Source organism: Neolamprologus multifasciatus, chromosome 3 (assembly GCF_963576455.1).
Source record: "Neolamprologus multifasciatus chromosome 3, fNeoMul1.2, whole genome shotgun sequence".
Taxonomy (NCBI): Eukaryota; Metazoa; Chordata; class Actinopteri; order Cichliformes; family Cichlidae; genus Neolamprologus; species Neolamprologus multifasciatus.
Window position 1 is genome coordinate 47,852,650 of NC_140441.1, and position 25,790 is coordinate 47,878,439.

Below are 25,790 nucleotides of genomic sequence, written 5' to 3' on the forward strand. Positions count from 1 at the left end.
TTTCAGATTTAAACATACCGTTATCAGCCATATCCAACACCGGCGTACGTAAGACCATTGCCATGTATAAAACTGATCACACACTGACTGAAGACCCTGAAGCATTTGAGTGGAACTTTCATTCAAATTAAACTTTATACACAATTACAAAATGGAAAAAAAGCAGCAGGATCAAAGACATTCCTGACGTGGTCTGTGTGAGTGTGGCTGATTGTTGTCTTGTAATGGGGAATAAACTGAGTAATTCTGCCTTGAAAGGGGATGAAATACATTGCAAAGTATTTACTGGGCAGCACGTAGTATGTAGATCATTGAAGGAAGAAAGTAATGAATTTGTGCACAAAGCAGATGGAACAGTGAGTGTGAATATGTCTGACATTACTGTGTGTGTGAGACACAGAGAGGTGTGAAAGACAAAGTCAAACATCCAAACACAGCCTGCAGTTCTGTTCTGTGATTCTACATTTGACTATCTGTTGAGTTTGGTGTGTACTTCTGCTTTGTTCAGATGCATTCAGATCATCACCTCCACTCTCCTGTCTTTCCTTCTCTACCATTGCCTCCTAACTAGGAATGGGTATCGGTATCCGATGGCATAATGGCACCGGTTCTGACATAAACGTAAGTAACCAGACTTTTTTGGTGCTTTTTTTCCTGAGATGTCATACACTTTGGATTCTAGCCAATTATTTTACCTTTCCAAGGATAGTAGGCGGGCCCAGGTACGTACATTCTTTTAGAGCAGAGCTACAGATTAAAAATGCCCAAGGCGAAGCTGTCAAAGTCTGGCTGTACTTCACAGCAAAAGATGCAAACTCAGCAGCCTGCAACAAGTGCTTTAAGGTGATACTGTGATACTGTCAAAGGAGGTAACTGATGAAACAGGGAGGCTGTAGCTCAGGAGGTAGAGCTGGTCACCAACTGATCGGAAGGTTGATGGTTCGATCACAGGCTCCTCCAGTCTGTGTGTCACATATCCTTGGGCAAACTAACCCCAACTTGCTCTCCGATGCATCCATCGGAGTGTGAATGTGTGTGAATGTACTTAGAAAGGACTGAGTATAGATAAAGTGCTTGTGAGAATCGGTGTGATTGGGTGAATGTGGCATGTTGTATAGAGCGCTTTGAGTACTCCGGGACAGTAGAAAAGTGCTATATAAGAATCAGTCCATTTACCATGAAACACCTGGCGACACATAGCGTATTTTGTAAAAGCCGAGAAATGCACCGTATTTGATAGCGTGCCGCAAGACCTCACAACGAGCACATCTACTGCGGGTGTGGTGCCTGTTATCGGACCCGGAGTTAGCAACATCCCCCAAGAACTCAAAGAGGAGAGTCCTGGCCCCTAGCCCTGCCAGTGTAGCAGAAATGATGACGGATGATGATGGCAGCAGCAGCCGTTCTTCTCTGCGTGAGTAGCTTAATGTTGTTCGTGTGTAATTTACGTTGAGTAGGCTAACCACATTATTACATTAATGTAAGGTGAACTAGCAAACACCGTCGTAGTTACATGAGGCTGTCTTCTTGTTTGATAGAGTGAAACCATATATGCCCTATAGCTGCAAAAAAGGCTAACATTGTTATCTTTTTACAAAAAAAACAGCTAAACATGAGAGGTTTTAGGACAAAATTTGTGTTCTCCATTCTTTAAGCAGTGATTCGAGCACCGATTAAGCACCGGTACTGTTTCAAAAGTACCGGTTTGGTACCGGTATCGGATAAAACCTAGACGATACCCATCCCTACTCCTAACATGCCTCCTTCCTCCTCTCCTCTTCCTTTTCTGTCAGCCATCAGTAGCATGACAGTCTTATTCATTATGATCCACGCGTTTGATTTGGCAAAGCTTTAGTTCAGAATGCCCTTACTAATGCAAGACTCCCCATTTACCCAGGCTGCCACTTGGAGTACACTGGCTTGTGGCCCCTTGTGCCATCATTAGTGCTTTCCTCCTTTCTGCTGCTCACAATTCACCGAGTCAGAAAATTTAGCAACAGAGCTACGATACTTTAAATGTTAAAGTTTCATGATTCACGTGTGGATGTTGCATAAGAAAAGCATGATGTATAAAGTATAAGTGTTTCTGACCAGTTGTTCATGTTCCTTCATTTTTCCCTGAAATCTATCAAATACTGTCCAACAGACTGATGGCACAGCAGTGCAGAGGCTGCAGAACCTGCGTCTGAAGCCTCTGGTTTAAAATAGTTCAAATAAATAATCCAGCTATAGTTGTCAGTATTTCCACTGCTGCACAGGAAATAACTTTATTATAAAATAAATAATAAAAAAATAAACTTTATTTTTCAAATACAAGCTTTACACAACTTGTACATTCACACAAGCACTTTTCCATGTTTCTAAGTGCTTCCTGTCTAACATTCACACTCTAATGGATGCATCGGAGAGCAACATGGGGTTAGTATCTTACCCAAGGACATCATGCACACTGGCATTAAACCACCAACCTTCTGGTTAGCAGGTGACCTGCTCGACCACCTGAGTTCCAGCCACCTCATCAAAGTGACCAATCACATTAGAATCCAGTCCAGTCCTGCTCCAAAGCGGGTTTATTTGCACCATGTATGCAGGTAAACTCAAACATCCATTCAGCTGCTTCAGAAGGAAAATGTCAGCTTGTGGTTTCAATCACAGGAAACTCACAGGTTAGAGTCCAGCCAGAGGGCTGCTGTTGTTTATCTGTAAAGTCTTTACATTTACAGAAATAAATAATTATGTGGACACATCTGGATCATCAGCAAACATGAAACCAGGTGACCACCAGGACCAAGCTGACTGCTGACACAGAGTTCATACTCTAACTGCTAGCTGCTCTGCTAGCTAAGTTAACTGATGTTAAAGGTCAGAGTAAAGAAATGACGTGATGCTGCTGGGAGTGACACCACAGACTAGCAGCATTTAGTTACTCAGCATATAATGCAGTTAATCTGAAATCTCTTTTTCTCTCTGAAACAAAGTGACAGCAGACTGAGTCAAAGACAGAAACCTTATTTAAGCACCAAATATTCACCGGCTTCACTTCCTGATCCAGGATTCAAAGAGGACGTTGCATTTACTCAGCTTCTTCCCATGAACGTCTTCACTCTGCAGCTCTGCTGTCTGGACCAGGTCTGTGTAGAAACAGAGACAATCTTCTGCTTCATCAGTCCTCTGTGTCTGCAGGCTGAAGTCACATTAAACACTTCACACCAGCAAAGAGTCTGAAGCTCACAGGTCAAAGGTCAGCTGCTGCACCTTGTGTGATATTGTTTGATCAATAATTAACCTGCAGCAGGTTTCTGCTCCAACTCCAACACACTGAACAACCCTGAGAACAAATCAGATGATGTGGGTGTGTCTGCAAGCTTCAATAGTATTAAACCCCTCACACCAGCAATGAGTCTGAAGCTCGCAGGTTAAAGGTCAAAGGTCAGCTGCCACACTGTATATAACATTTCAATATGTATACAACCTGACTGTGGGCGTGTGTGCAGCCATAAACAGTTTAAACATTAAACACTGAACCATAAAAGAAACTTAAGCTGCAGCTCACAGGTCAAAGCTCAGCTGCTGCAGCCAGTTATGACTTTACATAAATCATCATGTTTTCCCTCTCAGCACTTGGGCTGTTTTGACTCAGATACACTATGGGAAAGGGCCAATGGTTCCACAGCTGTTCTTGTTCACATGAAATATCGGCTGTATGAAGACTGGAAATAGAGATGATAAAAATATGCAGCCAAACATTTGTGGACATGGATAAACTCTCTGATCCAAAAAGCAGGAAGTGACACAGCTAGAAAATGAAAGTGTGTAACAGCTGAAGTCAAATGTAATGCAGAGTTGAATCTGCGCTTGGATCCATCTGTGAAAGGTCCACATGTAACGTCATGATGTTTGTCAGTCCAGCTTGATAACTCCATCTACTGTGGGCTACATATACTGGGCTGGTAGCTCCATAGTGTTGGAAATAAACTATTCAATGTGCATATTTTAAAATCAGAGGCTCTTCTAACACAGGAGCCATGTTGAGTTTAGATCACAGCCGACCACCGGCAGTCTGAAATGGAATGAAGCCCATTGACAGCGAGCAGGTCTAAACAGGAATGGAACGCATCCATGGACAATACACCACTTTATTAGAAGACATGTGTAGCACTGCCTCAGTTCTGGATGTTTCCACAGACTCCTCTGGCCTCTGTGCACCTAAAGAAAAGGTCAAAGGTCAGCAGCACATTTAGTTGGGACAATTCTTCATTTACAAACAACAGTCTCACAAACGATACAATTATTTTCCTCCAATTACGACTTTTCACTTGCAGACATGGTCCTGTGTGATTTCTAGGTTGTGATATGAAAAACTAGTTCCTAATGGCAGCGATTCACTCAGTAAACATGTGTTTCCTTCACCAACCTCACACACAGATCCAATAAGATCAGGAAGTGGGCAGTATAGTACAATATGTGTTATTTTGTACTGCACTGCCCAAACTAAAGATCTGCTGAAGTGTTGGAAATGATTCAGATGTTTATTTTGGACGATACAGCAGAAGATCAGACATGAAAGTGGAGATAACACAGAAGACCTGCAGCAAAGGGTCAGAGGTCAGACTGGGCCACTGGATTCAACAATGAGCCGATGATCATCAAGTAGTGACTAAAGCAGAGCCCTGACGTTCTGACATTTATCACACAGTTAGAACAAATGTCTGCTGATGACTTCATCTCATGAAACGACTGATAGATGTCAATTCATTGATTAGCTGCTGCTGCTGATCTTCTTCTTCATCGTGCACAGAAACATTCAGCTTGTTTCAATCAGTAAAAAACTTTGAACTGTTCCCACTCAAAATGCTGTCAGAACAATGATCATTGTTACTCCCCTCGAGTCTTAATGAAGCTCAACTTGTTCTTTGTGTTTAAACTGACATTAATTTCAGACAGGAGGATTCTTCCACATGTCTTAACATGTAATGATGTCCAACCACAGCTGATACAATGCCGTCAGAACTAAAAGGAAATACAAACTTAAATGAATATTCTTACTAAAGTTCTTAAGCATTATATACAATGAAACATTCCAACAAAATGATCAATAAAGTACACATTACACTTCACACTGTGGCTTTTGCACTTGAATATCACGCAACACTCGTGTATTTACATACAACGATAATAAACAAAACATTTACCTCATTGGCCTCACTCAAAGGGAATAAACTTTCATTTTTACGTGGTGGGGACGTCCAAAAAAGGCACTCTTTATTTATCTTTCTGCACACGTGCAAACCTCGTGGCTCGTCTCTTAATTAGCTTGCTGAGTGTGACGGCCAAAAAATGCCCTCTTAGCCACAACACAACTTTAGAAAAGGTTCCTATCTAATTGCACAATTAGCACAAATAACACATTTAAACATATAAATCTAATCAACAAACATGAATTACTATTTATTTCTTATGTGTTATTTCTTAATATTTCAACTACTTATTGTTTCAAACTTAACTATCTAATGAACTGAACTTAAATGTGAGAGTTGCCTATGACAGCAGCTGCAATCATTGTAGAACTTCAGAAACATCACGTGTTGTTTTCCACATGTAAGATCAGCAAACATACAGAAACGTCCTGTTGCCACACACGGCCTCTAAAATCTCTTCCACGGTTTCTGTCTGAAGTCCACTCTCTGTGTCTGATCCACAAGAAACAACAAGATCTTATTAACATGGTTTTCAATGTGTCTCCTTACAAAAAGTCCAACCAATGAACAAATGTGTATATTTGTGGAGGCCGAACAAAAGCATGACACATTTCTCTGTTTCTATAAACTGGTGTCAAACACAAATATGAAGAGTTTCATTGACAGACTCCAAAATGCCCCCGCTGTGAATCAAAGGGAAATCCTACAGTGTGGCCAGAGAATCTTAATGGCTCCAACATCAACACATCCACAATGTTGGATCCAGTTCTACCTCACAGAGTTACTAAGACACACCCTCTGCCAGCATTACAACAGCTCCACCTGCTTCACCTGCCTCCTCAGCATCTGTACACCTGAAGAGAAAAGAAAGGCTCCAAAAGCTCAAATCTACAAAGGATTCATGAAGTTTCATCCAACAATAACATGTTTGCCTTCCACAGTGTGCTGTTAGACACCACTGTACCTCTGCCATTTCAAAAAGAGCAGCTTGGTAACATTTTGGATCCAAACACTTTGTGTTTAAGTTCCTAATCTTTGTTTTCTTTGTTCAATTCGACAACATCTGGAGCTTTTTGACTCATAGAAACATCATTTTGTTCTTTAGATGAAAGCAGATTGGGAATGAATAATCAATCACTATCAAACCAATAAAGACAAAAATGCTGATTTTACAGGAACTTTGTTGGAGAAGCTGTAAAGACATGAAACTGGTGGAGATCCCAAACCAGTTGATAGTGCTGATTATTCCAAATAAAGCTGTTTTCATTTGAGATGAAATGACTTTCTGTCCTGATATATAATAAAGATGTTAATTGTTTTTGAGCCCCTGTATTAAAAGTAGATCCAGTTTAAAGTCAGCTTGAGTTTGATGTCTTTATGTCAAAGCTGCTCATGATGTTGAGCTGCTGATGGAATAAAAACAGTGAAAAATGTGCCTCAATATAAAAGCATGTAGTCCAGACTTAAATGTAGCCTATTGTTAGCTGAGGTCCACACACAGTGTTTGACAGTGCAGGTGACCATGTGCCACGAGGTGGAGAGCAGCTGGCCTGGCTTTGATTCTGACCCGGGCCACGTCCCCTTTCTCTCTCCCTCTGCTTTGCTGTCACTTATCTTCACTGCTCTGTCCAATAAAGCTGAAAAAGGCCCCAAATCAAAGAAATCTGCCTGCAGCCTCTGAAATGTCTTCTGTTTCCTTCCCGACGGCTTTTTCACCGTCAGCCCATCAGACAGTCCAGTAGCATTTATGATGATGTCATGATTTTGAAGAGACTGCTATGGTGGCCTCCCATGACCCCCAGCCTCATCTACACTGACATGCAGACATTTGAAAACATTCAGCAGACAGCAGACAACTGAATAATAGTACAACACAACAGTCTGTGTACAGACACACACTGACCTTTCATATAGTCAAAGGAGTCAATCAAACACAGCTAGTTGAGTCATTTCTTGTGTGTCTAAAGTGAATCTAGTATTTGAAAGTCCACTTCCTGTATTTGTTGTTGAAGACTTCTTCAGCTTCTTCTCAAGGACATCAGCTGCTTGTTTGGCAGCAGAGGCAGTTAAGAAGCTTCCTGAAAAACACTGAACAGTGAGTTCACTGTGGCATATGACAAATTCAGCTTTCTATGTGCAAATGTGTCTGTGACAACCTTTCAAATGCTAAACTGTTGAATCCAAAACATCAGCGGCTCCTTGGCTGCTCACTTCATGCACTTCTGTCTTTGTGACAGTCCAATGACATCACAGCTGTTTCCACCCCCAGTGTCTCAGGACTGGACACCTTTAAACATGTCGAGGATCAAACAGCCGTCCAGCTAAACATACATGAAACTATCAAAGCTGACAATCATTCCAATAACATCTAATGGTTCATATATATAGACACAGGACTACAAGTAAATGGCTCTCAGCATCTGGCTGTGGTAACAAATGAGTCTCTGTTTGTGTTCAAATTGTGTGCATGTTTTAGACGTCTGTCACATGTAGAAATACAAAAATCTCACAATGACACAAAGATTGGTTTGACACAACTGTGCAGCTGTAAGTTGTTTCTAATGATTCATTGAAGCTCTTCTAACATTCTGGAGACAATCAGTACATGAATCTGTTCAACACGACAACATTTGACTCATTAAGCATGAGATTCTGTTTGTCATCTTGTCCAAGTCACTAGTAAGATGAAAGTGATACATAGACTAGTGGATGAATATCATTTTGGAGGAAAGATGGTTAGATAGAGAAGTAAACAGAATGATGATGAGGGGGTGTTGAATGAGTGAGCTGAGTGAGCTGATTGTTGAGTTTTAACATGGCACACATTTGATTACATGAGAAGAAATTCATTATGTGATGAGACAACAGGGTTATGTTGTGTGGTGTGAGGTGTGTGGCTGAGTGGATGAATGTTTGAGATTAATCTGGCTGATGATTTGTCTTTTGTTACAAAGTTGAACCTGCCAGTTAGGTTTGGTATGATTTCCCCTCCTGGGATGAAGAACTCGTGTCATGAATTAACAAAGCCTTTCTTTCTTTTTTCCTTTTTATTTTGTTACTTTCACAGTGCACTAAAAGTTTGTTGCCAAATCTCTGTCATTTAAAGCACATCTGAACATTTGAACAGGAAGAACTACACAACATGTTGTCGGGAACGGTTGCAAAGTGAGTTTCTCCAAAATTAAAATGGGTTCAGGAGAAAGCCACTTATTGGGACAATTAGGAAGCGAGTCCCCGTCTAAAAGGATTCAGCGGTAATCCAGTCTAAATTATTTTTCTTTTTTTGAAATGGCGTCATATTGCTGAGGGTGGAAACGAAATGTGACGATAGATTCCACTATCAGCACTGAATGAATAAATGAATAAAAAATGAGTGAAAAAAATGGGGAACTGACTGGACTGCTGAAAGCTGACAAGAGTTGACTGACTTGACTGACTTAACACCACTATGCAAAGGTTAACCCCCACCCAGATGTGACAAAGGGTGGATGTATCTCTGTATGTGTCTTTTGTTGCAGGAGCAGGAGGAGACCAGAGGAGGAAACTTTGGGTCACATGACTGTGTGAACTCTGCAAATTTAAGCTTTTAGCTGTAAATTTTCTGTGTGTCTGTGAATTTTCCAGCTGTGTGTTATTCATGATCCTGTATTACTCACAATGCAGACGTCAGTGTGAGAAAGTGTGTATACACCTGTGCAGCGCTAACATTTACATTACTTTTCTACAGCAGAGGGTTAATCATGTGATTTGATCATGTGATTTACAGCAGGACACAACTTAATAATGTTTTTCTACCAAAGGATTACTGAGTTTTTGTGTGAAGGAAACTGTGTTGACAGGCTGTATGTTGGTGATGAAACTACACTGTGTTGTTGAGGAATGTGAATATTACAGTGGAGATGTGAATACAGTGTGAGAGACATACTGTGTTGAAACCAGTGTTACTTCTTTTACAGCAGAGTGTTAACTTTATGACCTTTTACAGCACCTCTGGAGTCTGGTGACCCAGGCCTGACCTAGGATGCTACTGCTAATGTTTCTCTAAGAGTGCTTGTAAAGGATTCAGCATAGACAGACAAGTGACAACTGAGCAGATGTGCAGGGTTATAGAGTAGTTAAAATGGGGCTAATTATCTGACCACTATTGAGCTCATAGTGATGAAATAAGTGAGTGACAAACTTAAGGAAAGTCACTGATTACAATGTGGGATGAAGTTGAGATGATTGATGATTTGGAGCAAATTATGGCACAAAAGTAGAGGTTTAATGATTTAGAATAAACCTGCAATGATACTTGTCTCTGTGACGCTAAATACTTTATTACTCTTATGAGCTACAGCTGTTTGCACATGTGAAGTTTGTTTTAACTTACAGGGTTTTGTCTACAGGCAAGGATACAGGCTCTGGGTGGAGCTGGGAGTTGAACAATCTTAACATTTAACCACTGACTAATGTTTCTTTGACACAGGGTTACAGGTTTGGAGTAAAGCTGTTCCAAGCGAAACCCTGGAGAATTTTTCAGAGAGAATGTGCAACATTCTTGTGTATGACTCATTGTGTGGAGTTGACACATGGCGAGAGCCGTGTGGCAAAAGAGGAGTGTCAATTTTTAACTTGCAGGTGTCGTGAGCAGTGTTGGTCAAGTTACTTGAAAAAGTAATCAGTAACTAATTACTGATTACTTCCCCCAAAAAGTAATCCCATTACCTTACTGATTACTTATTTTCAAAAGTAATTAATTACTTAGTTACTTAGTTACTTTTTAAAAACACGATTTACAACCTGAATAGGTAATAAAGCGATAGATCTTTCAGCCCAATTCTACTTTTTCTACAATCCATCATACAAAATGTAATCAAATGGAAAAGTCTCTTTTTAAAACTTGTTTTATTAGTTTTAACCTTTTAACTTTATGCATCAAGCAAACATTTAATTATATGCAACATTCTCTCACTGGAAGAAATTTTGTTTAACATTTAAACTTATTTTCTGCACATTCCAGCACATAAAATGATGTTTTTATTGTGTGTTTGCACTCACTCTTTCAAATAGATGCAAGTAAAACACAGCAGAAAATAAATAAAATCAAAGACTAGCGGTCCTTTTGCTCTATTTTCACCTGTAAAGCAGGAGTGGGGTAGGCGGAGGTTTACCCTGGTGCAGGTGTGCAGCGGTCAGTGGAAGAATCCGCGAGTTTCTCTGTGAGTTTCCCATTACGTCGTAGCTACTCGGTGCTTGCTCAGAAGTTTAGGGGTTTTTTTTCACTGTAAAAAGAAGTTTTCTTCCCACGCACAACGGACACTAATGTTTTTGTCACTTTTTATGGAATCAAACTTAAAGTAAGGTCAGTACTTCCACGCTTTAAACGCTGAACGCTCATACTCTCTCCTGCACTTGATATATGATCCATTGTTGATCTGCACACAGCTGTTGTCACGAATGTCGCACTCGCTTATGTCACTGTCATGAGACATTCTCGCAAAAAAATCACGGTTTTAGTAACGCAGTAATGCAGCGTTCCTACGGGAAAGTAACAGTAATCTAACTACCGTTTTTGCAATAGTAATCCCTTACTTTACTCGTTACCTTAAAAAAAGTAATTGGATTACAGTAACGCGTTACAAGTAACGTGTTACTGCCCATCTCTGGTCGTGAGGTGCCATGAATAGGAGTGACTGAAGGAGATCATCCACAAGATGGAAGCTGAGGCCTGGAGAGAGGCTTCAGGAGGATCATAGAGGAGCAGAGATCACCTTCAGCACAGCAGACATCCCACAGTGAGCTGTGCTACTGAGCTTCCAGAAGATCGTCGAGAGGAGACTTTGAACAGCAAACAACCAGAAGGAGTGAAAGAGATTCAATGTTGAGGTTGAGGAAGACAACTAGGGTGTACGATGTGCTCTGCCCTAATTCTTCAGCGGTGTTGGAACAGAAGCAGAAGGATGAAGGGAGCGTGCCAAGCTCTAATCGATGGTGCAGAGAGGAAGTTCAGCGATGGAATTGTGATTCTGTGAACAGCACAGACGCCAGGTGACTGGGAAATAGCTGACAGCACTTTTCCCAAGGATGAAGATCACCTAAAGTGTGTCACTTTGCCATGCAGACTTGATACTGCAGAGGGGCTTTTGTTTACATTTGCATCATGTGTTACACTTTTTTAATCTTTAATTTTAAATTGAAACTAACATTTAAAAACATTTGGTACAATGTGGAAAGAGGAAGAGTATTTCCACCAGGAGCAGAAACGTCTGACTCAGCATGACGATGCTGTTGGTGGATACTGAAGAGCTCAGCCTGTCAAGACAGGATTAGGTTATCGGTTTTAAAAATGTTTATTCAATTATATTCTGAGGCCAGTTATCTGGTATAATTTTTGGACGTCTATTAAAATAAAAATAAAATCAGATGTGTGGTCTTTTGGTTGTTTTTGTTTTTGTTCAATAAGCAGATGTTGATGTTTCAGCAATGCAGTAACTTAAGTTTAAAAGGCTTGTTAGAAACTATGAAACACATCATACAGACTTGTGGAAATTAGAAGACAACTAATAATGATCATGAATAAGACTAAAGGCAGGAAGGTGTCCTTTATAACTAATAATATTAATAGTGGTTGGCACCTCCACATTTATATCATAGTCTGTCTGCAGCTGAGACAATACAAACTCAAACTGTGGGGAGAAGATTATATCACTTCAGTTTAAATTGACCTGGAAGCGCCACATTTTCACAGACTTCTTTATTTATAGCATTTTTTTACGTGCTGTATAGATTATACAGTTAGGTCCATTAATATCTGGACAGAGAGAACTTAATTTCTAACTTTGGTTCTGTACATACACTAAAATCAATTTTAAATGAAACAACTCTGATGTGTTTGAAGTGCAGACTTTCAGCTTTAATTCAGGGGCTTGAACAAAGAGATTGCAGAAAAATGTGAGGAACTAAAGCATGTTTAACACAATCCCTTCATTTCAGGGGAAATGTAGAGGAAAAATTTGAAAAATTAAATAACTTCATTAAATTAATTAAATAATAATATTGTCAGCTGATAACCAGCTTCATGCGACCGCTTATCCTGGTCCCAGTGTTAGGGTCAGTGAATCCAGTTAACAGAAAGATATCCTGGATATACTTGACTGACTTTTTAGACTCAAGATTAATAATCATAATAAAAATTATAGTCTAACATCCAGAAATCTGTACGATGTGTTTCATTATGTCTAACAAGCCTTGTACAGTTAAAGCTAACAGTTACTACATGACTGAAACACCAACATTATCTCTTTTATTAAAACATGCATATTAGGGCTGGTTATCGTTACTCATTTCTAGAAACGATTTGATTCCGATTCACAAGGTCCCGAATCGATTCAATTTGATTCAATTTGAATTGGGGAAGTTTTGCCTCAGACAGTCAGAAATATTATAATTCAGGTCATGCATCAGTACATTTCTATATTTTTATATCTATAAAAAGAAATCTGACACTTGCGAGACTTTATCAAAGGTGTGAGCATCACAGCAGATGCCTTTGTGTCAAAGTAGCTGAGGATAAAACAGAAAAACATGAAGGTTTTCCTGGCCTGGGATTTTATACAAATATTCTGTAGTAGATCAAAAACGAAAGTAAACCATTAATGAACATATGAACATTACCTGATGCTGCTGACGTGAAGCAGAGCAAAGTTACAGAGGTTTGATTACAGAAACAGCTAAGCATTTTGCAATTTTGCATCATTTTAAAAAGTTTAAATTTGTTCAGTATTGAATGGCAGAAATGAGGCTTTGTTTTCAGAAGTAAGTAAAAGGAAAAAAAAACAGCGGCCGACAGGCTGTAAGAACGGTAGACTTGTGCATAACAAACAAGCGAATAATGCAGAAAACAGATTTTTAGACGGGAAACTGTTCTTGAAGTACAGAGAGAGAGAGAGAGAGAGAGAGAGCTGTGCATGAAGTGTGATTTTATCCTGGTGGCAGCAAAACAATCAGAGGGAATTCATGACGATGTTTATGTGAAGCGTAGTTTGGATCTTCTTTTGCTGCTGGTTTACTCAATATTGTTTGGAGAGAGATCAAACCTGCAGCTTCAGAATCAGCGCAAAAAGGGCGTAAACACAAAGTGCGGACCCGTCGAAACATCAGAATCAGCGAGCTGTCGGCTTTCAGCTCGTGTCCATGCAGTCAGGTGAGAAAGTCACATCTCACTGATTCTGATGCGTCCGCGCTTTGTGTTTACGTCTTTGTGCAGAATCCGTGTTCCTGCTCTCATTTACTGTTTTAGCTGTTTGGTGGTTGTTGAAATTTTGGGAGGTTTAACCTGAGATTCTGGCGTTTTGGCCAAAATAAATTTATATTAAAAAATCGATTCAGGATTTTAATGAATCGATATCACATTATCCAAGCGAGAATCGATTTTAATCGATAAATCGATCATCAAAACCCACCCCTAATGCATATACACGGGTCACACTGCTTATTGAAACCCCCCAAAGATCAGATCTGAATCAGACAGGTTTTTGTTTTTTGTTTTCAAAGTTTAGACTTTGCTTCTATTGGACTTTTTATCAGTAACACATGCTTACTTTTTGCAGGAACAGTTGAAACTAACATAAATAAATAACTCAAGAGGTGATAGTCAGCAGGGGGTTTACAAGTTGTGTGCCGCGTTGTCGGCGGTATAAGCTCGACCACTTGCAAGGTGAGCTGGCAGACATCACTGAATTCATCAGAGATGATTAGGTTCATTTTGACAAAGTGAGCAGATATTTAACCTCCTAGGACCTGGCGTCCACATATGTGGACATCACATTTTGGGTTGTTTAGACCAAAATACTCAATTTTGCTCTACAAGGGCCTGATATCCACTTACGAGGATGTTATACTGCCACTGTTCTATTGAAATTTTAAACCAATATCCTCATATGTGGCTCTCATTTTTCTCAGAAACAAAAATTTGGTAAAAAAAAAAATCTGGTAATTCTTTGTTTTTACATTCATCAGGTCCCAATCAGCCCAATTATCAAAGAGAAATTAAAAATGAATGCCACGGAGGAGTTCGGGTCTAAGGAGGTTAAAGATTATGCCACTACATTCTTGTCTAGAAGATATTAAAGTGTATTTGGTGACACACACAAAAGGGTAAAGTTTAAGTATAGTTTGGGTCCACACAAGTCCAAACCCTGGTGTGTAGGCCTACTTAGTTTTGAGAAATTGTCATGGGACCGGGGTCTGGGTGACCCAGGGCCTGTAAGAAGTTATGGACATGTGTGTTTTTGGTGCTGCTGTCTCCTGTTTCCATGCTTGTGTATCTAGGTGTGTGTGTGTGTGTGTGTGTGTCAGCCAGGAGCCTGGCCACACCTGCGGAGGAGAATTACTCACACCTGCAGCTGATCAAGCCTCGTCAGAGGAGCTACTTAGGAGTGTGGTGGAGCTCTCTCTGATGCTGGATCATTGCGTAACTTCACGTTAGTCTCTTGGTGAGTTAGTTAAGGTTAGTCTGCTGCATTGTGGTGTTGCTGACGACTGCCTCTTTGTTATTCCCCAGGAGGAGTGTGGAGACGAGAGGGCAGCGAGCACGGGGTGCTCAGACACTGAGGAGCGGAGACAAAGAACACTAATACTGGCAAGAGGACATGTCAGAGTCGGGAACGCACTGGGGATTTATTGTTGTTTGGATTGTTTTGCATCACTGTAAATAAATACACTGACCTCATCAAAGAGTCCAGCATTTGGGTCCTCCTTCCCCTCATCATAGTCTGCCACGCAGACCGTGACAGAAAAGCCCACTAAAAGAACGCCCACCAGACTAAAGCAATGGTTTTGACTTGATCAGCATTAACCCCGCCCCCTGACTTTGATGGGTGAAGCTGACAAATAAAATGTTTTTATGAGCACCGATGCAGGGCCAGGAGTAGCAACGTGAATTAAATAAATACATCATTAAATAATTCATTAAATGTGTCAGTAAAATAATTAAAATAGAAAACAAACCAATAATTGATTGAATATGTAATTAACTAATTTGAATTGTATATAAACAAATAATGAAACATTTTAACTGAAATTAATGGATAATTCATTATTAATATATTTCTTTAATTGATTATGTACATTTTTTAATTAATTACTGAAATAATTAATTCATTAGTGATGTCTTTATTTAATACAACCATAAAATACCATATGAATACCATAAAATTGCTAATTTACTCAAAATTATTTTAAGACATAAACATTAAGCGGTTAAAATATGATAATGAATACATGCAACTATAACTGATGACATAAAAATGAGGATTTCTTAAGCTAAAGCCAAAGTGCTGACTCACTTGGCATGTTACTCTCAAATGTTTTCTCTAATAACAATAACATAATTACACTTTAGCCACAAGAGGGAAGCAGCATTAATATTAGTCACATGTATATAAAGGTACAGTAATTATATTACAGTGATTTTGACAAAAACAAAACAGAAGTTGATGTCAGTGTGTTTTTCCATGTCAGAATAATTACGCACACCCCATTTTGCATTTATTTATTTGTAAAAAATGTTTGGAATCATGATTTTCGTTCCACTTCTCACGTGTTCACCACTTTGTGTTGGTCTTTCACGTGGAATTCCAATAAAATTGATTCATGTTTGTGGCTGTAATGTGACAAAATGTTGGAAAGTTCAAGGGGGCCGAATACTTTTGCAAGCTACTGTAAAGTTCACTATCAGTAACATCATAGCACCCACCCAGCTGTATAGAAACTCCATCATGCTAGCTAGTACGCAGTACGAGTTATTGTAACTGACTGTAAAAAGTCAGCACAAGGAAGATAAACTCCACCTAAACTTGGTTTTTATCTGACCCAGATAGACTGCAGGTCATAACTTCTTACCTGAAGTTCAGTTCACCTGACCCTCGGACCGGCGGCCGCCTCGGGTCTCTGCTCCTCCTGCCTCCCCTTTCCCTCATCCACCTGCTGCCTCTGTGGAAGCTCCGCCATAGCCACCACCAAACAACTGACTTATTTTTACACATCGACCAGCATCCGGCCAATCCACCACATTTCATTGTTTATACCGTTACAAAAACATTTAAAAAACATCATCGGCCCATAAAAACGAAAAATCAATATCAGTATGCCCGATGGCCAGTCCAGCTATGGTCGTGCCATCAGTTAACCCTTCACGTGGCAGCTGTGACACGCGTGCCCAGGGTTGCCGACCCCTGCTCTAAAGCATCTGATTTGGATTCCTGAGATCAAATATATTTTCCTTTGGCTTTGTTTTCTTCCCATTTGTGGCTTTAATGTAGTGTTACATCCTGTTTGTTTGCTTCCATCTGTATACATGTCCAGATTCACTGTTATGTTTCTATTCTTACATTGCTGTGTGATCACTGTTCCCTCTGCTGACTGATGTGACCTTTTGTATCTTACACTGATACTTGTCATATTTGTATCTGTGCCTAAAAGATAAAAATAAAAACGTTTCCCATGCTAAAACACAGCTCCAGCTCCTGCAGTTCTCCCTCTGAACCACTAGATGTCTCTGTTATCTAAATGAAGACATGCAGCACAGCAACCACAGCAGCGCTCAGATCACACATGTCCTGTTATTATGTATAAAAGCATGAAACAGGTGAGACAGGTGGGATCAATGTTAATGTTGTGGAAATATATGAAAAAGCAACAGAAGAGTGAAAACATTTCGTGTTTCTAGAAAGATCTTTCAGCTCATAGCTGCTCACAGACTGTATTTACAAGTGACAAACTGCAACTCTACAGTACATCTACATTATATATCAAATATATTCTGTATTCAAATCTATTGAGTGATGTTTGAAAGTCTTTCCAGGTGAGTTTGATCCAGGAGGGTCTGAAGCCAGAGTCAGACAGAGACTGTGCAGAGACTGTAGAAGGACAGAGCAGCAGCAGAGCAGTCCAGATACACTGATGATCCTCTGTCAGATCCAGAGGGACACACGGGGATGATGCTGGACTCTACATTGTGTCTGACAGTGGAGCTGTTCTCAGAGCAGTTCACTCTGCAGCACTGACAGTCATCTGCACTTCTTCTCATTCCTCTGTCAGTCACTGCTGGATGAAGCTCTCCTCTCCACCTCCCAGTAACATGGCCCAGTCAGAGCGTCTCTACACACAAGCTGCTGCTGCTTCAACCTCTCTGGATCATCAGGACACAGCTCCTCCTCTCTCAGCACACACACCGTCCTGTTTACCATCATCACCACCTGCAGAGAGAAGAAGGAAGAGCAGAGGAGATAAACGAGTGTTTCCAGAGACTCTTCATCAGTTGTCAGTCAGTGATGCAGCACATCCAGTATAAAGAGCAGCAGGGACTTCAGTGCGTGGACTGTAGTAGGACTCATTGTTGCTTCATTTTTTCTAATCTTTGGGTTTTTATTGAAGTTGATGAAAATGTTTTTCACTCCTAGTTTGAGTTTGGACTTTCATTCATTAGAAGAACCTTGGTGTGTCCACTCTGAGCTCTGTAGGAACCCCAACAACAAGCCCAACAATCCAGATGGACGGTTCCAGCTGTTAACTGGAGGAATTCCATCCAAACATCTGCTCTCACTAAATTCTTCCTCACCTACAGACTGTGTTCTTCACTGCTTTAAACTTGGAAATGAATGCAGTCATTGGTCTGCGTGCTGCTTTGTTCAGAGAGCTGATTGGCTGTTGACAGCGTTTGATCACAGCGTGTCAGCCGTTACTATGGTGACCATAAAGGTGACAAAAAGGCAGAAACAGGAAGTGTTTGTGTCCAATCATGAAGCCTGTCACCATTCTCCTCTCACAGCTTCACTGAGAAGCTGCAGCTTTACAGGAAACACTGGATCTTTGTTTCATACTGACTGTTTAGTACAATACTGCTGACAGCACCACCCACTCACTCCATCACTCTACTGACCTCAGAGTCTCCAGTCTGTAGTCTGGACTCTGCTGAAGATCAGACAGCTGCTTCACATCTGGATCCTTCAGGTTGTTTCCATACAAGTACAGCTGTCTCAGATGGGAGGGGTTGGACTTCAGTGCTGCTGCCAGATAATCACAGCTGATCTTTGACAAACCACAGTTCATCAATCTGTATAAAGAATGAAAGATGTAAGTTTATTAGACAAAGTGTGAGCTTGAAATCATTCAGTGTTTCATCATCTGTTCATAGCTGAAGAAGGTTCAGAATGTAGAAGTTTAGAAAATGGAAACTCCAAACAGCTGAAGCCAACAGGAAGCAGCTTCAAACAAACACAACAAGAGAAAAAACTCTGAACGTTTCACATTAAAGTCGTACATTTCTCATAAAAACAGGACAAAGACTTGAAAAAGTCGTGTTTTTCCTTCCAGGAACCACAAGGCTTCACTTTTAAAGGTGAAGTGTGAAAGAAATGGACATATTTGAAGTCCAACACCTTTTTCCAGTCACATTATTAAAGCAGACAAACTACAAGCTCATTTTCATTCCAACAAGTCATCTTCTGACCTGGACTAACAACACTGGTCTCTATGTGCAGCTGGCTGTGAGACCAGTGCTCAGGGACCGTCTACAAAGTGCAACACTGAAAGAACATCACACACTAATTTGCTTCCAGCACTTTCACACAAACATCTACTGTCATTATTGTCACCAAACTCTGTGGATCCTTTATTGCAAATTCAAATGGGATCAAATGGTCAGACAAAAGAGGGTTATGAGGAAATATGATGAAATGTTGTGTATTAGCAGCAAGTTATTGAATCATTTTCCTCAGAAACCAAACAAAATGATTGACAAACATGTTTTTACAAACTCAGTGTTGGACTTGGATCAGCAGGATAAGCTGATGTTTAAAGGCATTTGAGTCTCGCTGTATGAGAGTCCAGTTATTACTCAATATTTATGGATGATGTTCTTTCAGTGTTGCACTTTGTAGACGCTCCCTGAGCCTCACAGCCAGCTGTACATGGACCAGCTGACATTACCCAGCATTATAGGCAGGTGTAAAAATTGGATTTTCCTATTTAAATGGTTTTAATTTGAATAAAGCGATGTTGATTCATTCAATCCTGAATCAATTTTTAATATAAATGTATTTTGCCAGAATCTCAGGTTAAAGCTCCCAAAAGTATTTCAACAACAACCAAACAGATAAAACAGTAAATGAGAGCAGCTAAACACACAAAGATGGAAACACAGAGCGTGGATCGTTCACTCGACGGCACGTACACGGACACGCCGTCGGGGCTGAAAGTGGACAGCTCACAGATCCTGAAGCTGCAGGTTTCATCTGTCTCCAACCAAAACTGACTGAACCAACAGCAATAGAAGATCCAAACTACGCTTTACGTTTGATGAACGTCGTCACGAATTCTCTCTGTCTTTGATGTTTACTTCCTGCACAGCTCTCTCTCTCTCAGTGTACTTCAAGAACAGTTGACCTTCAAAAATCTGTTTTCTGCATTATTCACTGCTTATTACGCACCAGTCTGCTGTTGTGTTCACTGCTGTCGGCCTCCGAAAACAAAGCCTCATTTCTGCTGTTCAATACTGAAGAAATTGAAACCTTTTAAAATGATGACAGATTACAAACTCTCAGCTGTGTCTGTAATCAAACCTCTGTAACTTTGCTTCACTTCAGCAGCATCAGGTCATGTTCACATGTTGATTCATGGTTTGCTTCAGTTTTTGATCGACTGCAGAATATTTTGAAGGTTATCTGCTATAAAAAACCAGAACAGGAAAATCTGCTTCATGTGTTTCTGTTTGATCCTCAGTGACTTTGACACAAAGGCCTCTGCTGTGATGATCACACCTCTCATCAAGTCTCACAGTGTCAGCTTTGTTTTTATACATATGGATATGTGCTGATAAATGATCAGAATTATAATATTTCCCACTGTCTGCTGTGTGCCGTGACCTTTGACCTGCTAAAGACAGTCAGCTGTGGATTATTCATTGTTGTGTATGGTACTTAGAACTGTGAGGAAGAACACTACACAGTTAATTAGGGTCCCCTCTCTCTGAATCAGGAGAGGTGGGCAGGCCGCGTGTGGGCCGCGCGCCATACGTTGAGTATCACTGTTTGAAATGTGAACATTGTTCTGCTGCAGTCAATGGACTAAACCAGAGAAGAAGAAAACAGACTTTACCATGAAGATCCTCAGTGTGGATCAGTATAATATCAGCCTGATGTCTGCAGTTTAGTGTCAGCACAACTTTCACATCATATTCATCTCAGCACTACTAAAACATGCTGACTGACCTCAGAGTTTCAAGTCCACATCCTGGACTCTCCAGGAAACCACACAGATGCTTCACTCCTGAATCCTGCAGCTTGTAGTTGCCACTCAGCTCCAGCTCTCTCAGATGGGAGGGGTTTGACTTCAGTGCTGCTGCCAGATAATCACAGCTGATCTTTGACAAACCACAGTTCATCAATCTGTATAAAGAATGAAAGATGTAAGTTTATTAGACAAAGTGTGAGCTTGAAATATTCAGTGTTTCATCATCTGTTCAGAGCTGAAGAAGGTTCAGAATGTAGAAGTTTAGAAAATGGAAACTCCAAACAGCTGAAGCCAACAGGAAGCAGCTTCAAACAAACACAACAAGAGAAAAAACTCTGAATGTTTCACATTAAAGTCGTACATTTATCATAAAAACAGGACAAAGACTTGAAAAAGTCGTGTTTGTCCTTCCAGGAACCACAAGGCTTCACTTTTAAAGGTGAAGTGTGAAAGAAATGGACATATTTGAAGTCCAACACCTTTTTCCAGTCACATTATTAAAGCACACAAACTACAAGCTCATTTTCATTCCAACAAGTCATCTTCTGACCTGGACTAACAACACTGGTCTCTATGTGCAGCTGGCTGTGAGACCAGTGCTCAGGGAGCGTCTACAAAGTGCAACACTGAAACAACATCACACACTAATTTGCTTCCATCATCCAACCTGAAGAGGAAACAGAGACACCTCCCCTTCAAAGTAAAAGCTGCTCCTATTGGACACAGTATCAAAGAAAGTCTACAGTATAACATAGAAAAGACAGAAAAAAGTTTTGGTTATCTTTAAATGAAAGGAAACTACACTAAGCTCAATTATGTGACAGACGTTTCATCCCATGTCAGTTTGGCCTCATCCTGGGCCGGATTATCCAGCACACACTCTGACCACAGGCCCAGGGGGCACGCACAGCTGGGCTCCATCCAAGAGACAGGAAACAAACCAACACAATACTAAAAAGCACCATGTGATCTTCTTACATAAAGACAAACATAGTAAAAACATGAGCATATTTGTGTCCTGATAAAATGATGTGACAGGTAGAACAGAGTAAAGTGGTGGTGTTACAGCCTTTCTCCCCTCTGCTGCTGAGGCTGTTAGTCTCTCCCAAACTCAGCTACAGGACTTCCAAATGATTGAAAGCAGCAGAAGTGGCTTTACAAATGAAAGAGGAAGAGGAGAAGAAGAGGAGAGGGAGGCCACCCTGACCATCACTCCAGCTGAAAACATCACACTTCCATTAAAGTTGGTGAGAAAATGTTGAGCAGGATGAGCTGCTGGCTAATCTGGAGGCTGTAGCAGCAGCTCACAGTCACAGTGGATTTCCACTCATGAAAAAGCTCTGGCTGCTTCATTTCTCATCTCATATCAGAGACTTTAATGCTTCACCTAAGCTCTACTGTGATGCTTCCATATTCCCATGAGGCCTCCATAATGATTTCAGCTGTTCTGTACAAGAGATGGACGATCCGATATTACGTATCGGTATCTGTCAGATACTGACGTAAATTACTGGATCGGATATCGGAGAGGAATAAAAAATGTAATCCAATCCATTAAATATCAAAAAAGCACCTCACAAAACTTGCGACATGGCGTAACTTGGCTCATAACGGTATCACGTCGGAGCATTATGTGTCATGTGATAGAGCGGCTGTGTGTATTTGGAACTTTGAGTGTGCAATAGAAACTAAACTCTTTAAATAATACTTTTTTTTTTTAAAGTCGGAGACTCCACAGTACGCAGCGGTAGCATCTATTCCACAATGTAGCCTGCAATCATTTTTTAAGCTCACCTTCACCTTCAGACGCTTTCTGTGCTGCTGTAAAATAGTAAAATCAGTAAAATCACGTTTTGCCTGCTTAGCAGGAGTTGCCGCGGTGTTATCCATGGATAATGAACAAGAATCACTCAGAAGTGTTCGTCTATGCTCTCGTGTCAGGCACTTCAGTAGATTACTCGTGCTATTAACAGCAGCCGATAGTGTTTTCTCCCCAGCGCATAGCTTACATATTACTGTAATATTCTTGTCTGATGGTTTCAGAAAAGTGAAGAGACGGGAATATGTCCACTTCATAAAACAGCCACATGCTTCAGCTGAGTCTGACATCTTCCGCTTTAGAATACGACTTTGCAGCAAACTGGTGCGAAATGACGTGCAGCTGCACTACAGCGATGTGGCAGAGTTTACTTCTACGTTTAGAAGATAATTAAAATTAAATAATGATATTCAGCGAGTTTAATTATTTTACAGTGTAACACAAGTACATTGTAAGTAGCTGTAATTAAAATACCTAAAAATGAAAAGTAATTAGTTACTCTACTTTTTCCAGTGGAAAAGTAATTTAATTACAGTAACGCATTACTTAGTAACGCATTACACCCAACACTGATCACAACACTCACAACACTCCAACAGGCGCAGCCATCGGCCATCAGCTCTGCAACACTCACACAAATATATCACCTGTGTTTAATATTTAGCCACATAGATCATTTATGTGCTTCAGCTCTTCTTACATTTTACCACCAACATGTTTAAAAAAGAGCAGCTTTTACTTTGAAGGCCAGCTGTCTCTGTTTCCTGTTTTCATTGTTGGATAATGGAACAAGTCAAAGCTTCAGTGCGTTGTATTGTGTTACACAAAAATAAGAAAAGTTTTCATGTTGTTCAGGCAGAATCGAGCGTTGAAGAACGAATTCAGACATCAATAAACATTTTCATCAGCACAAGCAGGACGATGAAAGCAGGAAATGCCCCAAAATGCCATTTCTCATTCTACAACTTCAACAACTGCACATGAATTATACTTCATACACAGACGCACAGTCTCTGAGTCCTGCTTTGTTGTCATGTTTGGGCCTGTGTAAGGCTGCTCTGTGTTCCTCTGCTTTAACACACACCTCACCACAGCAGCTTTGTGGGTCATCTCTGTAGCAGCCATATCAGCTTCTGATACATGAACATCATCACAACTCCGAAATTCACCTTTATTAGCTTTGACATTCATGTCTTTCTTTTCTCTCTATGTTTCCACACAAGCTCAAAGTCTCTGCCGCCTGTTTTTATCTGCTATCATCAGATCTTCATCATCCTCATTCACATCCCTCACACACTCTACAGCCTCATCAGCACTGACTTCATCTTCACTGACTGATGGAGCACAACATGAACCTGTGGAGGCTGAAACACTGTCCTGTCAAACATCTCCCCGTCACCACTCCACTTCTGTCAGCCTTTAAATGAACCCTGCTCAAGTCTGTCACTTCTGTTTGGAGCCAAAAGGAAAAACCTTTGTTCAGTCGTTTGGAAAGATAACATTTCTGAAAGCACTCAAACTTCTTCACATTTGTCTTCAGACACATCCTGAACATTTAGGAACTAAAGAAAGTTTCAAACATCAATGAAAGACCTGAAATATAGAAAAACAACAACAGCCGCAGTCAGTGAACTCACCTCAGAGTCTCCAGTCGACAGTTTGGACTCTCCAGTCCAGCACACAGAAGCTTCACACCTGAATCCTGGACGTAATCATTTCCACTCATGTCCAGCTCTGTCAGATGGGAGGGGTTGGACTTCAGAGCTGAGGCCACAACTTCACAGTGAGACTCTGAGAGTCGACACTGAGTCAGTCTGTGATGATAGAAAATATTAAATGTGTTATTATAAAAGCAGAAAATCTGCATTATAAACACAGACTGAATGTATATGAAGACAAAACAGAGTGAGGTCATAATCTGATGAATCTGCTCTTCACATCTGTGCTTCAGCTCCTCTTACTGTGTTTGACATGACACAACGATTGAGTCTCTCTCAGACCTGCAGACTTTTAATGAGAATCTTTGTTTGGCTTTAATCTGCAGATGAAGGAGGAAGATGGTGTCACATTTAGGCTTCCATAATGTCCACAGTCTGTCACTGAGATCTGATCCAGAGTCTGTCATGAATTTGCTGTGGAGGCAGATGAGGACCCAAACGCAAAACTCACAGAGACAGGAACTGAACTCAAAATCACTGCTTTATTGCCTTAACACGAAACAGAACTAAACCGGGAATACTAACAAAAGACCAAGGGAACACAGAAAGCCACACAGGTTCGGGGAGGAGACATTGACGACACGACACCGAACTGAGGGAGACATGCACATAAATACACAGAGGGTTAACGAGGGAAGTGGAAGCAAACGGGGAACACAGCTGACACAGATAAACATAACGAGACATGGCAGGAGTAAACCACACTGACGGCAGACTGTCAAAGTAAAACAGGAAGTACACAGAGGTGCAGACAGGAGGAGAAAGCACAGACATAACGGGCTGGGGAAAACATCAAATGAAACACGAGGGGAAACGAGGGCTCACAGATACACAGAGGGGCAATCAAATAAGGTACATCTTTAACAGAACCTAGGAACCACAGCATAAGGAAAAAAATACAAAAATACAAGAAAACTGAGAATACTGGTCCAACATGGCCCAGGACCATGACAGAGTCAGAGTGAAGACACACATTTGGACTGTTTCCTGTTTTGACTCCAGAACATTTTGAATGAGTTCAGCTCAGTGAAGAGTTCCAGCTGGAAAGATGATCTCTGTTTGCTACCTGCTGTCAGGTACGACTGTTCACGTCCACACGCAGGAAAAACCTGCTGACTGTTACCAAACGGAGCAGAAATCTCATCACTGGACAATAATGATGAATGAACTCAGAGCTGCTGATATCAGATCTGATTTCAGGGGAACTAAACACAGAAATGATTGGCTCATTTTAGCTTTCTGAGCCATTATCTGCTGTTGTGTCGCTAGTTGGCAGAAAATGATTTGTATTCCTCTTCAGGGCTTCAGTGTTTATGAGTCCAGATCCAGGTGACAGCAAGTCAAAATGATGTTACCTGTCTGTGTCCAGCAGCAGCCTGTATTCACTTTGAATATTGTTATAACCTGACATGGATCAGTTTGTCTTTGATTGGTTTGTAAATGTCACTGTTTCCATTGGACCTGAGTGACGGTACAAAGAAAGAGAGGGAGAGAAAGGAGAGAGAGGATGGAGACAGCAAAGAGAGAGCAAGCACAAACAGGTGAGAGTGGACAGGTGACCAAGGTCAGCAACCAATCAGAGAGCTTCTGTTTGACCCACAGTCACTGATGATGACTGCACATAACCAAGCAGTGTGTTACTCTGATATCAAATATGGATCCTGCTCTTCTAATAATGATCATCAGATGATATTATTGTGTTATTTTGTAGCTGAATACGATGTTTGTGTGATTATCAGTGAAAGAAGCAGTGAGGAGGATGGAGAGAGAGAGAGGACAGAG

The 25,790-nt window shown here is 40.7% G+C and overlaps 2 protein-coding genes and 1 long non-coding RNA gene across 5 annotated transcripts in view; 1 reads left to right on the top strand and 2 right to left on the bottom strand.

Annotated features, from left to right (window-relative positions):
• The window catches only part of LOC146523741 (protein NLRC3-like), a 67,318-nt gene extending 63,740 nt beyond the window's left edge, over positions 1 to 3,578 (bottom strand). Inside the window, exon 1 of one of the 3 annotated variants that reach the window (XM_085153956.1) lies at positions 3,078 to 3,578. The gene's annotated coding sequence lies outside the window, so the exon portion shown is untranslated. The remainder of the gene's footprint in view (positions 1 to 3,077) is intronic. The other 2 variants (XM_085153955.1, XM_085153957.1) reach the window with 2 other exon arrangements.
• Positions 1 to 25,790, top strand: part of LOC146523742 (uncharacterized) — a 91,112-nt gene that overhangs the window by 36,435 nt on the left and 28,887 nt on the right. The gene's annotated exons all lie outside the window — the stretch shown is intronic.
• The window catches only part of LOC146523743 (protein NLRC3-like), a 183,412-nt gene continuing 176,178 nt past the window's right edge, over positions 18,557 to 25,790 (bottom strand). Inside the window, exons 10-11 of the mRNA XM_085154041.1 lie at positions 23,928 to 24,104; positions 18,557 to 20,626 (exon numbers count right to left, since the gene is read on the bottom strand). Coding sequence (XP_085010167.1) covers positions 20,431 to 20,626; positions 23,928 to 24,104 — 373 coding nt within the window. The 3' untranslated portion in view covers positions 18,557 to 20,430. The remainder of the gene's footprint in view (positions 20,627 to 23,927; positions 24,105 to 25,790) is intronic.